General features: G+C 45.7%; 1 protein-coding gene across 11 annotated transcripts in view; it reads right to left on the bottom strand.

Annotated features, from left to right (window-relative positions):
* Positions 1 to 12,269, bottom strand: part of LOC146811304 (C-terminal-binding protein 2) — a 102,081-nt gene that overhangs the window by 53,743 nt on the left and 36,069 nt on the right. For 5 of the 11 annotated variants that reach the window (XM_085618396.1, XM_085618393.1, XM_085618399.1 and 2 more), the window contains 4 exons: positions 11,541 to 11,578; positions 9,048 to 9,143; positions 8,775 to 8,929; positions 7,146 to 7,290 (listed from right to left, as the gene is read on the bottom strand). In XM_085618396.1, coding sequence (XP_085474522.1) covers positions 7,146 to 7,290; positions 8,775 to 8,929; positions 9,048 to 9,096 — 349 coding nt within the window. In that variant the 5' untranslated portion in view covers positions 9,097 to 9,143; positions 11,541 to 11,578. Of the gene's footprint in view, positions 1 to 7,145; positions 7,291 to 8,774; positions 8,973 to 9,047; positions 9,144 to 11,071; positions 11,159 to 11,540; positions 11,579 to 12,269 lie in introns of all 11 variants that reach the window. The other 6 variants (XM_085618397.1, XM_085618400.1, XM_085618398.1 and 3 more) reach the window with 3 other exon arrangements.

Below are 12,269 nucleotides of genomic sequence, written 5' to 3'. Positions count from 1 at the left end.
TCTGTCAAATGAAAGTGGGGTAGAACACTCAAAGTAGCAACTTGAGCTTCAAATATCATATCTTTAGCTTCCAATGTTTGCCATCTATTTTCCTTCAGTGTGTCTGTTTCCGCAGTAGCTGCCATGTATGTGTGCATTTGTATGCGAGCCATGCACCCTTATGTTTACCAAGAAACTTTGTCTAAATCTGGGTCTAATCCAGTCATTTTTGTTTCAACAGCATGCATGGAAGGAATATGCTAATTACCAGTATGCATCTGTTCTTGGCATGTAGAGCTACAGACCTATGTAGAGCTACAGACCTACACACTATGCATAGATCGCCATCTGGTGTTGGGCCCGGGTGTTTGTTTTTGTCCTGGAAAGTCTTTGGAAGTCACGAGATAGGGGACTCTTCCTTTGGATCATAGTGCACATGGGCATCGGCACCATCCCAAGATTGTTTTTCGCCAGCAGGGAAATGATGGAACTTTGTAAGAAACAGGAAAGATGCCCATGTATGCTGTATCCAAATAAGATCATACTGAACAGATAAAGGTAGCCGGGTGGGCATGGGTTGATCTGCAGCTCTACATGCCAAAAACAGATGCATACTGGTAAGTAGCATATTTCGTTCGAGGCATACGAGCTGCAGATTACACACTATGCATAGATTGTATAGCAGTATCCCCTCCTAGCGGCGACCACCAGTATCTGTTGCAGTAGTTTGAAATAGGCCACTGTGGGCCAGTCTGTACTCAAAACACTGTTTAGTTTGCACATCTACACAATAGTGTTTTGTGAGTGTGCGCGGTGTAGACCATGTAGCTGCTCTGCAGATATCGTCTAAGGGAAGGTTCCCTGAAAATGCCATTGAAGCCCCTATCTTTCGTGTAGAGTGGGCTTTAGGAGGAACAGGTAATGTACGTTTTGCTTTGTGGTAGCAAATTTGTATGCATTTGACAATCCACCTAGCTATCCCAGATTTTGATATGGGGTTGCCCTTGTGTGGTGGTGAGAAAGACACGAAAAGTTGTTTGGTCTTACGAAAGGGTTGTGTTCTCTCGATGTAGTAAAGCAATGCTATTTTGACATCTAAGGTATGAAGAGCTCTTTCTGCGACTGTTTGTGGCTGCGAGAAGAATACAGGCAGCTCCACAGATTGTGGTGGAGGGGAGAAATGACTTTAGGAAGGAATTTAGGATTAGTTCGGAGAACAACCTTATTATGATGCATCTGCAGAAAGGGTTCCTGAATGGTTAGTGCTTGTAGTTCGCTAACTCTTCTTAAAGAAGTAATGGCTACTAGGAAAGCAACTTTCCATGTTAAGAATTGTAGCTCACATTTATGTAGAGGTTCAAATGGAGGACCCATTAGTCTTGCGAGAACGATGTTTAAATTCCACACAGGTGAAGGTGGTACTCTGGGGGGGAATTATTCTTTTGAGGCCCTCCATAAAGGCTTTTATGGCAGGTATTCTGAAAAGTGATAAATGTCTATTTTGTAGATATGCTGCTATGGCAGCAAGATGCAGTTTAATTGACGTGTAAGCTAAGTTGTATCTTTGGAGGTGTAGTAAATAGCCGATGATGTGTTGGATAGACCCATCTAGGGGATTGGTGTAGTTATGACAATATATTACAAAAAGTTTCCACTTGGCTGCATAGCATGCTCTAGTGGTAGGCAGTCTAGCTTCTTTAATGACATTCATAGTCAGGGGGAAGGTTAAGGTAACCGAATTCTAGGACCTCAGGAGCCAGATCGCAAGGTTGAGCGGAGCTGGGTCTGGGTGTCTGATCTCTCCATGGTTCTGGGTTAAGAGATGTGGAGAGAGGTGTAATTCTGGTGTGGAACTACGGAGCGTTCCAGCAGTGTGGTGTACCACGGTTGTCTGGCCCAAGTTGGAGCAATTAGGATGAGAGTTAAGGAATGTTGTTGTAGTTTGCGCACCACTAGTGGAATGAGTGGGAGAGGCAGAAAAGCGTACGCAAATCTGCCTGACCAGTTCAGTTCATCCATTTCGCATTGCCTTTGGACAATGGGTGTGGATATCTGACGGCGAAGCTTGGGCATTTGGCGTTTTCTTGGGTGGCGAAGAGGTCTATCTGTGGTTGCCCCCACAATTGAAAAAACGTTTGAAGAACTTGCGGATGAAGTTCCCACTCGTGGATCTGTTGTGTTTGACGCCTCAACAGATCGGCTATGGTGTTTTGGACTCCTGGGACATGTTGGGCTAGGAGAAAAAGGTTCTGAGGTATAGCCCACCTCCATATGTTCTGTGCTAGCTGAGAGAGCCGCAGAGTGTGTCCCACCTTGTTTTTGTATGTAGTACATGGCTGTCATGTTGTCGGTGCGGACTAAGACAGTCTTGCCTGATATTTGTTTTTGAAATGCTTTTAAGGCTAGGAATATGGCTGGTAACTCCAGGTGGTTGATGTGGAGTAACTTTTGTTGAGGTGTCCACCTGCCCTGCATGGTGTGATGTAGTAGGTGAGCTCCCCAGCCCGAGAGCGATGCGTCCGTTGTCATAACTATTTGAGGAACCGGCTCTAGGAACGGTCGTCCTTTGGAAAGGTTCTTGGTGTTCCACCACTGCAGAGAGTGATGAGTACGACAGTCTACCAACACCAGATCTGTTAACTGACCTTGAGCCTGGTTCCATTGGCGTGCTAAGCACTCATGGAGAGGACGCATCTGGAGTCTTGCATGAGGCACTATGAATATTCAAGAGGCCATCATCCCTATGAGTTGCATGAACACTAAAGCTAGAAGAAAGTGTTGCGGTTGGAATTTGGTGAGAAGAGCCTGCATGCTTGCTATCCTGGCGGGACTGGGATAGGCTAACGCTTTTGAGGTGTCTATTGTGGCACCGAGGTATTGTGTGTGGAACGGTTGCAGATGGGACTTGGTGTGGTTTACTGTGAACCCCAGGTCGCGGAGTAATTGGATAGTGGCGTGAGTGTGTTGTACACACGGATTGTATGAGCTGGCTTTTATGAGCCAGTCGTCTAGATATGGGAAGACATGGATATGTGGTCTTCTTAGGGTGTGCTGCGACCACCGTTAGGCACTTGGTAAACACTCGTGGTGCTGCTGTGACTCCAAATGGGAGTACTTTGAATTGATAGTGCTGACCGTCTACTACGAATCAGATACTTCCTGTGAGCGGCGTGAATGGGAATGTGGAAATAGGCGTCCTTGAGGTAAAGGGTAGCAAGGAAGTCGCCCTGTGAAAGCAGAGGAAGGACCTGTTGGGAGTGTGATCATGTGAAAATGGTCTGAGTGTATGTATAGGTTTAGGGGTCTGAGGTCTAGAATAGGCCTTAGAGAGTCGTCCTTCTTTGGTACGAGAAAATACAGGGAGTAAACTCCCTTGTTTTGTTGGTGCAGGGGAACTGGTTCTATTGCACTTTTTTGTAGGAGGGAGATTACCTCCTGCTTTAGCAGTAACAAATGTTCTTGTGACATTGGACACTGTTTGGGTGGTATGTTGGGGGGGGGGGGGGGGGGGGGGTAGATGTTAGTTCGAGACAGTAACCGGATTGAATTATCTGTTGCACCCACCTGTCTGAGGTGATGTTGGTCCAGACAGGAATTGCTGGAGTCTTCCCCCGACTGGAGCAGAGTGGTCTGGGGGAAGTGGAGGGAAGTCATTGGGTGGGGGTGGAGGCAGAGCGGGAGTTGTTGGTTTTGCCTCTGCCTTTGTTGTTGTTCCCCCTGTAACCACCTCTTTGGTAACCTCTAGTAAAGGTGGATTGGGTGGGAGCCTTGTAAGAAGTGGAGGGGCTATCTGAGGAGTAGCCTCTGGGGGTGATCCTGAAGGATGAGCGACGAAAGGAATGTCTGGGAACTTGCGACTGCAAGGCTCCCATAGATATAGCGGTGTCGGTATCCTTCATTTTTTCCAAGGGATACGTCAACATTAGGGCCAAATAGGTGTTGCTCATCGAATGGTTGATTGAGAATGCAACTCTGGACTTCAGGTTTGAAAACCGAAATGAGTAGCCAGGCATGCTGGTGTTTATTGCGCTTGAGGCGGTATCTGCTACATCTAAAGCACAACGGGTGGAAGTGTTAGTAATGGTATTACCTTCTTGTATGAGTTCATTGGCCCTATTTTTATACCTGTCTGGGCGGTGCTGCATTATGGACTCAAGCTCATCATAATGTGCCCTGTCATACCTAGCTAACAGCGCTTGAGTATTGGCAATGCGCCATAGGTTTGCCGCCTGTGACGACGTTCGTTAGCCAGAGGCGTCCAGGAGTGTAGACTCCTTATCTGGTGGTAGTGCATCACCTGGAGGGATAGATGTCCTCTTGTGGGATGTAAGGGACGCCTGGAATGCTATAATCATACCAGGGGTCTGGGGAGCCAGTAGGACTAGGGTCCCCTAGTGGTTGATAGTCTGCACCTCCCCCTGCATCATCCGAGGTGTTATCATCATCTGCAGGAGATGGGGATGGTGTAGGAGAGCGGTGTGGTGGGGGAGGAGGAGAAGGGATCCTTAATGGAGAGGTAGCAAAATCTCTTTTTAGGTGGTGGCGTATCTAGTGGTCGCTTCTTGAAGCTAAGCATCAAGTGACCAGTCTTAGGATTCTTTACAAGAGTTTTTTGGGTAGGATCTGGCCGAAACAGTTCTGTGGGAGGCAGAGCCGTTGGTGCCGATGGTGTTTGTTCCGTAGGCTTTTTCGGCGCAGACTTGGTAGCGGTTCTGGGTTTGGAACCGTGCGGTTTTGCAGTGCCTTTGGCCGATGGAACCCGTTGTTTCCACAGTTCCGAGGTCTTTTTTGGCTTCGAAGCATGGGTCCCTTTGGTAGCAGTTTTTTGGTCGGCTTGGAGTATGTTGTCGGTGTCGTGGAGCCGGTGCCAGTCTTCGACGCAGAGTGCTTGGATGTCGAAGCAGCGGTCGGCGTGGATGAGGTAGAGAACAGCTTCTTTTTTGGTGCATGTGGATGTTTTTCGGCACAGAGGGTAGGCTTACTCGAGCCAGAGAATCCCCTCGGCTTAGTAGGCTTCTTTACCCGGCCCGGAGGCGGGACATGGGAAGCAGTCTCTCGGTGTGCACCTGGGCCTGAAGGTGAAGATGTGAACAAAGCATTTTTAGATGGTGTCGAGGGGGGGGTTGGGGTCAGGGTCGACGTGTGTACTCACGACCGTCTGTGCCGAAGTGATGTCCTCGACGTCGGAGTCATCGGCTTCGGAGGCGCTGACTAGGCCTTCTTCGACCCGCCCCTGCTCTGGCACATAGACGCCCTCTTGGAAGATGTAGTCGGGGATCGAAGACGACGAGCGAGTCATGGTTCTTCTAGCTAGTCGGTCCCGAATAGTCTTCTTGGAGCGTAAAGAGGCGCAAGCTGGACAGTCTCTGGCCTCGTGCTCCAGTGAGAGGCAGAGGTTGCACACCTCATGCAGATCGGTGTGGGGAAACTTCGATCCACATCGAGGACTCTTTTTGAATGGCGTCCTTTCCATGAGCCAGATAAGGCCCAGGTAGGCCCGAAGGGCTTAGTCGACGACCGGAATCGAAGACTTCGAAGTGGTTGAGTCGCGTGGATTGGGAAAACGCGAGAGACAATACCATTGAAAAGGGAAGGATTGCGCGTCGAAATAAAAAAAATGGTAATGGTTCCGAACTGGAGCGCAAGAAACACATACGAGCCCGATGTCGGAAAAAAACAATCCAAGGATGGAGGCGATGCACATGCGCACTATGATCCAAAGGAGTCACCACATATCTCGTGACTGCCAAAGACTTTCCAGGACGACAACAAGTGCAAACATCCGGGCCCAACACCAGATGGCGATCTATGCATAGTGTGTAATCTGCAGCGGATATGCCTCGAACACTATGTTAACTACAGTGCACTGTAATCACTATTTGCCCTGTGTTCATTTGGCTCTGTAAACCTTAAACAATGGCACTGCAACACATTAGCAAGACTGCCAAATACACAAGCTAAAGCGAATCTTTGAAGCCAAAAGATGATTTGAGCCTCATTTAATTTTTTAAGCCGCCACTTCATTTATGAGCTACGCTTATGTTCTCAAAACGGATTTAAGACAAGGTCACTGTTTGTACTGGATTTGGTCTCTTAACTAGGGTCCTATTCCAACAGCTTCTAGAACACAAGACTAACTGAAGCAGGGCAGAAGGAGCTTGTTTCAGACCCAGCATACTTTAGTGTCCGGTGGGACTGACCTGGTCAGGTCTGAGATTTCTAAAACTCAACAATAACCAAAAACTTCATTCTTCCAGTGTTCTTCAAAACCATAAGGAAGAATCAAAACTGCTCATTTGAAGTTGGGTGTCTTTCAATCTTATTTAAATATTTCACTTTAACTGCCATTATATAAATGGTGGGTTCATTTATAATTCATGACAAATCACAGTTTAAATATTCACCGTATGTCGGTTTACTACACGTAGCGGTACCGATGAGGACTTTCACCTATTCACGCAGCTAGCTCATGCTTTCCCCCTGAATGTGCTCTACTCATTTTCGCTAGATGGTATTTAATACCACAGTCCATCATGCTGCCAGCTCTAGAGTACCACAAGCTAGATTTCTAGACATTGGGCTTCTTTTAACAGCTAATGAATAACTAACATGGTCTGGTACAGAGTGAAAGATTTGAGGTAGTAATCGCAGTTTTCACTCATCTCCGAGGGTTGAGCCCTCTCCTTTCCAACTCTACACGGATGAGACAGTGTAATGAATATCTAGGACTTATAGTAGAGCCTGCTTTTATTGATCCAGAGAAATGACATAAGTGCAGCAAGGACTAGTCGAGCCACAGTGGAGGAAGAGATTTAGCAAATCAGAAGCAGACAGACAGTTTTTCTGGTGACTCTTAATCATACTCTCCAGAACTTAAAAAAACAATTGTGGCCTCTTAAAGATCCTGAGGTCTACCATGACCCTGGATGCTGCATTCCATACCCAAAAGCAGCCCCAGATAAGTAAACACCAATTGGTGAAAAAACGTTTCTCAATATGAATGGTGACTACTGCGATATAGTTATTTGAAGTTTGGGTAATAGATAGTTACATTAAATATTGGAGTTTCACCTTCGCAAGATAAACTGTAGCCCAAATAGCCATCAATTCCCACTCATCTGTACTGTACATTGCTTGTGTAGGGTACACCCACTGGAGTGCCATACCTAACTCAGCAGCTGATTTAATGTCAATGTTGTCATATCCGCTGCCGATTCGGATAATGATCCGTAGTGCTTTAAACTTCTCCAGATCTTCACGGGACAGAGAGATGGTGTGATACATTAAGGCCCCCACTGCCTCGCTCAACACCTACAGAAATAAGGAGAGGAAAGTAGCAATGAAAACTCAACATAGACGCATCACACTGTGGCTGGAGGTGGTTTTAAAGCAGTGCCATTATAATTATGCATAAGATGAGGGCCAAATTATGCATCAGGATCTACTAAAGTACGTGGCAAGAAAAGACATATATGCAGCATAATGTGGCACATTTTCTCATAGTATCGCATTATTTTACAATTTTTGTATGTCACCACAGTCCGTGAAAATGTTTCACCTCATAGTACTAGTTAAACATCCAAATAGAGCATTAAGCAACTGAAAGGTGACGAATTAACCTTAAACTATGCAGCGGCGCATTTTGCCACGTTTTAATTAACTTGAGATCCGTTGCAGCTATAAACAATTATTTGTTCAAATCTGCAGATTATGCAACAGATGATTGATTAGGAGGAAAATATGGTAAATCCATATTTATGCTGAAAACGGCGCTACTGGAGAGGCATACAATTCCAGTGACCCTGGTTTCAAGGTGTGTACACAACGGCAAGTTTGCAATATGTCAAGCACCTGAAAGACTACGAGGTTAGCAGCAGACACAGGGCAGAGGGAGCAAGAGGCACAAGCACATTGTATATTTGAGGTAGGGAAGGGGGGGGAGATTGTTGAAAGGGGAAGGGAGGACAGCAAGGGAAGCAGGACATAATATTTTGGTTGTGGTAAGAGCACACCGCTCACCACAAAATGCCACAGCGAGGAAGCCCCCCTGAAAGGTCACCCTGGATTGCTGGGCCACGGGCGGTGGGGGCCAAGGGCATACAAGGAAAGAGGGGCAGTAAAGGAGTAAGGGGAGGAAACAGGCAGAGCAGTGAGAGAGGGAAGGGAGGCACAGGAAGGGGTGGGGGCTAAGAGGAGGCACCGGAAAAAGGGGGGGCACCGGAAAGGGGGGTGGGGGGGTAAGGAGAGGGCACCACAAAGGGAGTGGGAGAGGAAAGGAGGCACCGGAAATGGGAGGTGGGAGGAAAGGGCAAGAAAAGGGGGGGGGGGGGGTGAGAGGAAAGAGGGCGCCAAAAAGGGCGGGGAAGAGGAAGGAGGACACCTGCAAAGGGGGCGGAGGAGAGGAAAGAGGGCAACAGAAGGGCAGGGGGGAGGAAAGAGGGCAACAGAAGGGTGGGGGGAGGAAAGAGGGCAACAGAAGGGCAGGGGGGAGGAAAGAGGGCAACAGAAGGGCGGGGGGGAGGAAAGAGGGCAACAGAAGGGCAGAGGGAGGAAGGTGGGCAACAGAAGGGCGGAGGGAGGAAGGTGGGCAACAGAAGGGCGGGGGGAGGAAGGTGGGCAACAGAAGGGCGGGGGGAGGAAGGTGGGCAACAGAAGGGCGGGGGGAGGAAGGTGGGCAACAGAACGGCGGGGGGAGGAAGGTGGGCAACAGAACGGCGGGGGGGGGAGGAAAGAGGGCACCAGAAAGGGAGGTAGAAAGATTATGATGGTCTACACTGATGTCATTATGTACTTGCCTTTTCATGGATCTCTTGCGTTGACTGCGCATCACAGAAAGCCACAGTCGCAACATCCTTCAGGATGGGCATCTCCACTGTGCAGTCTCTCCCATCGAGAAGAGCCACTAGTGGCCGGGCGGGCATCGGGCCGTTCAAGATGGGGGGCCGGATCCCTGCAGAGACCACACACACAGTGACTGGCTGCAAAGTGCGAGGCTGAAAGGGGAGGGGGAAGAGTGTGACAGAGACAAAGAGATTGAGTAAGTGAGGCGCGAAGGGCGCAGCTCATACCTTCACAGATGCGGTCGAGGCGCTGCCGTTTCACTTTGTGTTTGTCCATGGTAAAGCTGGTGGTGACAGCTGCTTCCCAGAATCCCTTGGGAATCTCTGGAACAAAGAGGTAAAGGGTCCAGAATAGAAACCCACATACACCAAAAGTGCCCCTAGCAGTGCAAAACTTACAAGTACTGAATAGACATTATCTTTTTGTCATCAAAAACGACCGATTCAAAACATCCAGTCTCACATTCAAAACAAAGTCATGAATTCACAGAGGTGGCCGCTTTTGAGGAAACTGAAGTTTGCATCAATCTAAAGATTATTCCTTTCAAAGTGGTCAATTTGATAATTTATGTTGAAAATGAGGTGGTCTAAATAGGTCCTGGTTAAGCCAACTCTGACTGAAAAGCTTTGCAATTTTGATTACCAAGTGCCCGCTCAGGAACCTGCAGTAATGGTCTGTACCTTTCCAAAGCCACGCAGCTGAAAGCTTAGATCTACCTTGTTAGTTTCATTCACAGAAGAGCAAGACAGCTTCCATATTGTGGACACATATTTGAATCAACTAAGTTTCTAACAAGCATTGGCATAGCCAATAGGTCTCGCCTTTGGGACCTTATAAGTGTTTAGCCAGAGATATTGGCTTTGCAATGTCTTTAAGCTATGTTATAAGCATTTTGGTTAATAAAATATATATATCTCTCAGGGATGGGGAATTCCTACAGCCCGACGCCCGGGACATACTGTTTGGGGTCAAGGGCAACAAGCTTTCATGTGTATTTTGTCCTTGGGACAAGTAGGCCCAACCCCCTACAGCACAAACCCTTTGGCTTCCAGTTTACAGTACCACATTATGGATCAGGGAAAGGCATTGCCTGCAGTTAAGGTAATATATGTGTCCATGTGTTAATGCTGTTCAAACCTGTATTTATGGTTCATTAATGCAAAGCCTTTTTTATTAGGGTGAGCTCTCCAGGTAAATGTTGTAAGCTCAGACTGCACTACTGACAGTGGTTAGAGTATAAAAATGTGCCACACGTTAGCAAAGTTTAACAATATGAGGATATGTATACTGCTCCCAGAACGCTCTCTGATTACATGCAAATATTTGAAGAAGCCTGAAAGCAAGTTTGATTCTTTGCTTTCAAAATAAAATGTTCACATAAAAAATGCAAAAACATTTCGCTAAACTATGTAGGTAACATTTCTTTGAAGCATCATTTAGTAAAATGTGTTGATGCATGCTAATATTTCCCAAAAAGATTAATAATGGAAAATAAGTAACTAGTTCTAATAAGATTATGGGAAACAAAAATAAACAAGCATTGGTAAAGCCAGTAGATCTGAAATTGTTGGTCAGCCTTTTGGTTTTGTAAATGCGTGATTTGTTTTGGCATGGTGTTTGTAAAACATTAGTGTGGGAGCTGCTGGGCCCTTGCCATTATAACAAACATTGGCAAAAGCAAAAATTGTTTTGGTCTCAAAAAGCACACATTGCATAGTAGTTCCTGGCACTGAACAAAACAACTTTATCGATATGCTCCTGGTGAAAGAACAGAATGCTGACACTCCCAGTGAAGCTAGCCGATAGACAGAAAGAGACTACATTTTAATACACACAAAGGGTCATGGTTACCGCCAGACCTATAGGGGCCCAATTACTAAATAAAGTGCACCCATGTCCTTGGATTAAGTGCAGATGTACAACTTTAGTGAATTCACAAGAATTTACAGAAGTAGGCCAAGAAATAGTACTTCTAGAAATTATTTGTGAACTGCATTTTAGCATGATCAAATATGCAGCTGTAGATTTGCTCATGCAAAAATCTGAGTGTTTGCAAGTTCACTTTCCCTCTAACCACTTATTTCCCAACCCTTGAAGAAGTTTAAGGTCTGCCATTGTCAGGAGTAAATATCCATTCTCTCTCAATATGGGGAAAGATTAGAGAAGAGTTGGTGAAAACTCTTAAAAACATGCAAGTTAGTAGATTTGCACAGACTCAGAAGGGCCTGCCAACCCTGGAACTACTGCTTACCTGTACCTTCAGCCCCAGTATGTAGATCTGCGGAAACTTGGCAACATAAGGGAATTGCTGGTATTCAAACCCTACTATGAAGGAGCCCTGGCATAAACAGAAAGGCTATTTCAGAGCTCTTATATAGTGAGATTGCTGTCATAATTTGTCGCTGCATTACATTGCACAAAAGGGGCAACTGGATTTTGTTACAGGACAAGTAGATTTATGAAGCAACCTGCCCTATGGACAAGTAGATATTTTATCTAATTCCACACCCCTGGCTAAAGAAATATCCCAGCTGTGATTTTTCAGAGACAAATGGTCTGGCGCTGCTCTTTCAGGAAATCCTTGGATTTCAACCTCAAATTAAGCATTCACTCTTTCTCATCCTTCCAAGCTCATTAAAATGGCTACCACAGGAGTAGGCAGGAACCAAACTATTTACCAGTACTCAGAATTTGGCAGTTTGCCACATCATATTATTTACCTTAGTAGCTTGCACAGTGTCCACGAGAGAATGTAAATCTAATTAAAGAAAAAAAGTTCAATTATTAAACTCCGATCTTATTACATAATTTTAATTTTCAATTATAAGCAATGACATACCATCAAAATGCATAACCATCGCACTTACATTAACATGTATGTTAGTACAAACTGTAAGCTGTGACGCGTGCATCAAAATTTCATCTTCGACTTCTGTTTGAAGCTCCGATTAACTAAAGTCTATATTGTGTTAAAAGTCCATTACTATGAAATATACACTTGTTTATTATCAATTTAAGGAAAAACTGTACTAGCCGAGTAGATTGTCAAAACTTGCTGTTACTGAAGGACCGAAATGCCCAGATATTTGACGTTTAACAACATTTAATAACAGACTGCTTTGCATTTCCACATTTGGGTCAAACACACTTCTAACACATTTCAGAAGGAGGAATCATAGGCTTTGATATACCTAACTTGTCCAATAGTGGATTATAAAGGTCAGTGGACACTTGCTTACCTGGGGCCCTAAATGTACCGTACCTGGTATCTTCTTTGCAGTGATAAACACTTAAGAGCGTCAAATTCAATGCATGCTTTTAACCTTTTTTTAGGTCTGGCTTGACAGCATTGGTTGATCAAACAAACATTGGTAATGCTACTAGATCTAGGAAGTGTCTTTTGGATAAATGATGAACTTCGACACTTAATAGGTAAATATATGCACTCC

The sequence above is a fragment of the Triturus cristatus genome, chromosome 7 (assembly GCF_964204655.1).
Source record: "Triturus cristatus chromosome 7, aTriCri1.1, whole genome shotgun sequence".
Taxonomy (NCBI): Eukaryota; Metazoa; Chordata; class Amphibia; order Caudata; family Salamandridae; genus Triturus; species Triturus cristatus.
The sequence above is the reverse complement of the archived record's forward strand: the minus strand, read 5'-3'. Positions and strand labels throughout refer to the sequence as shown.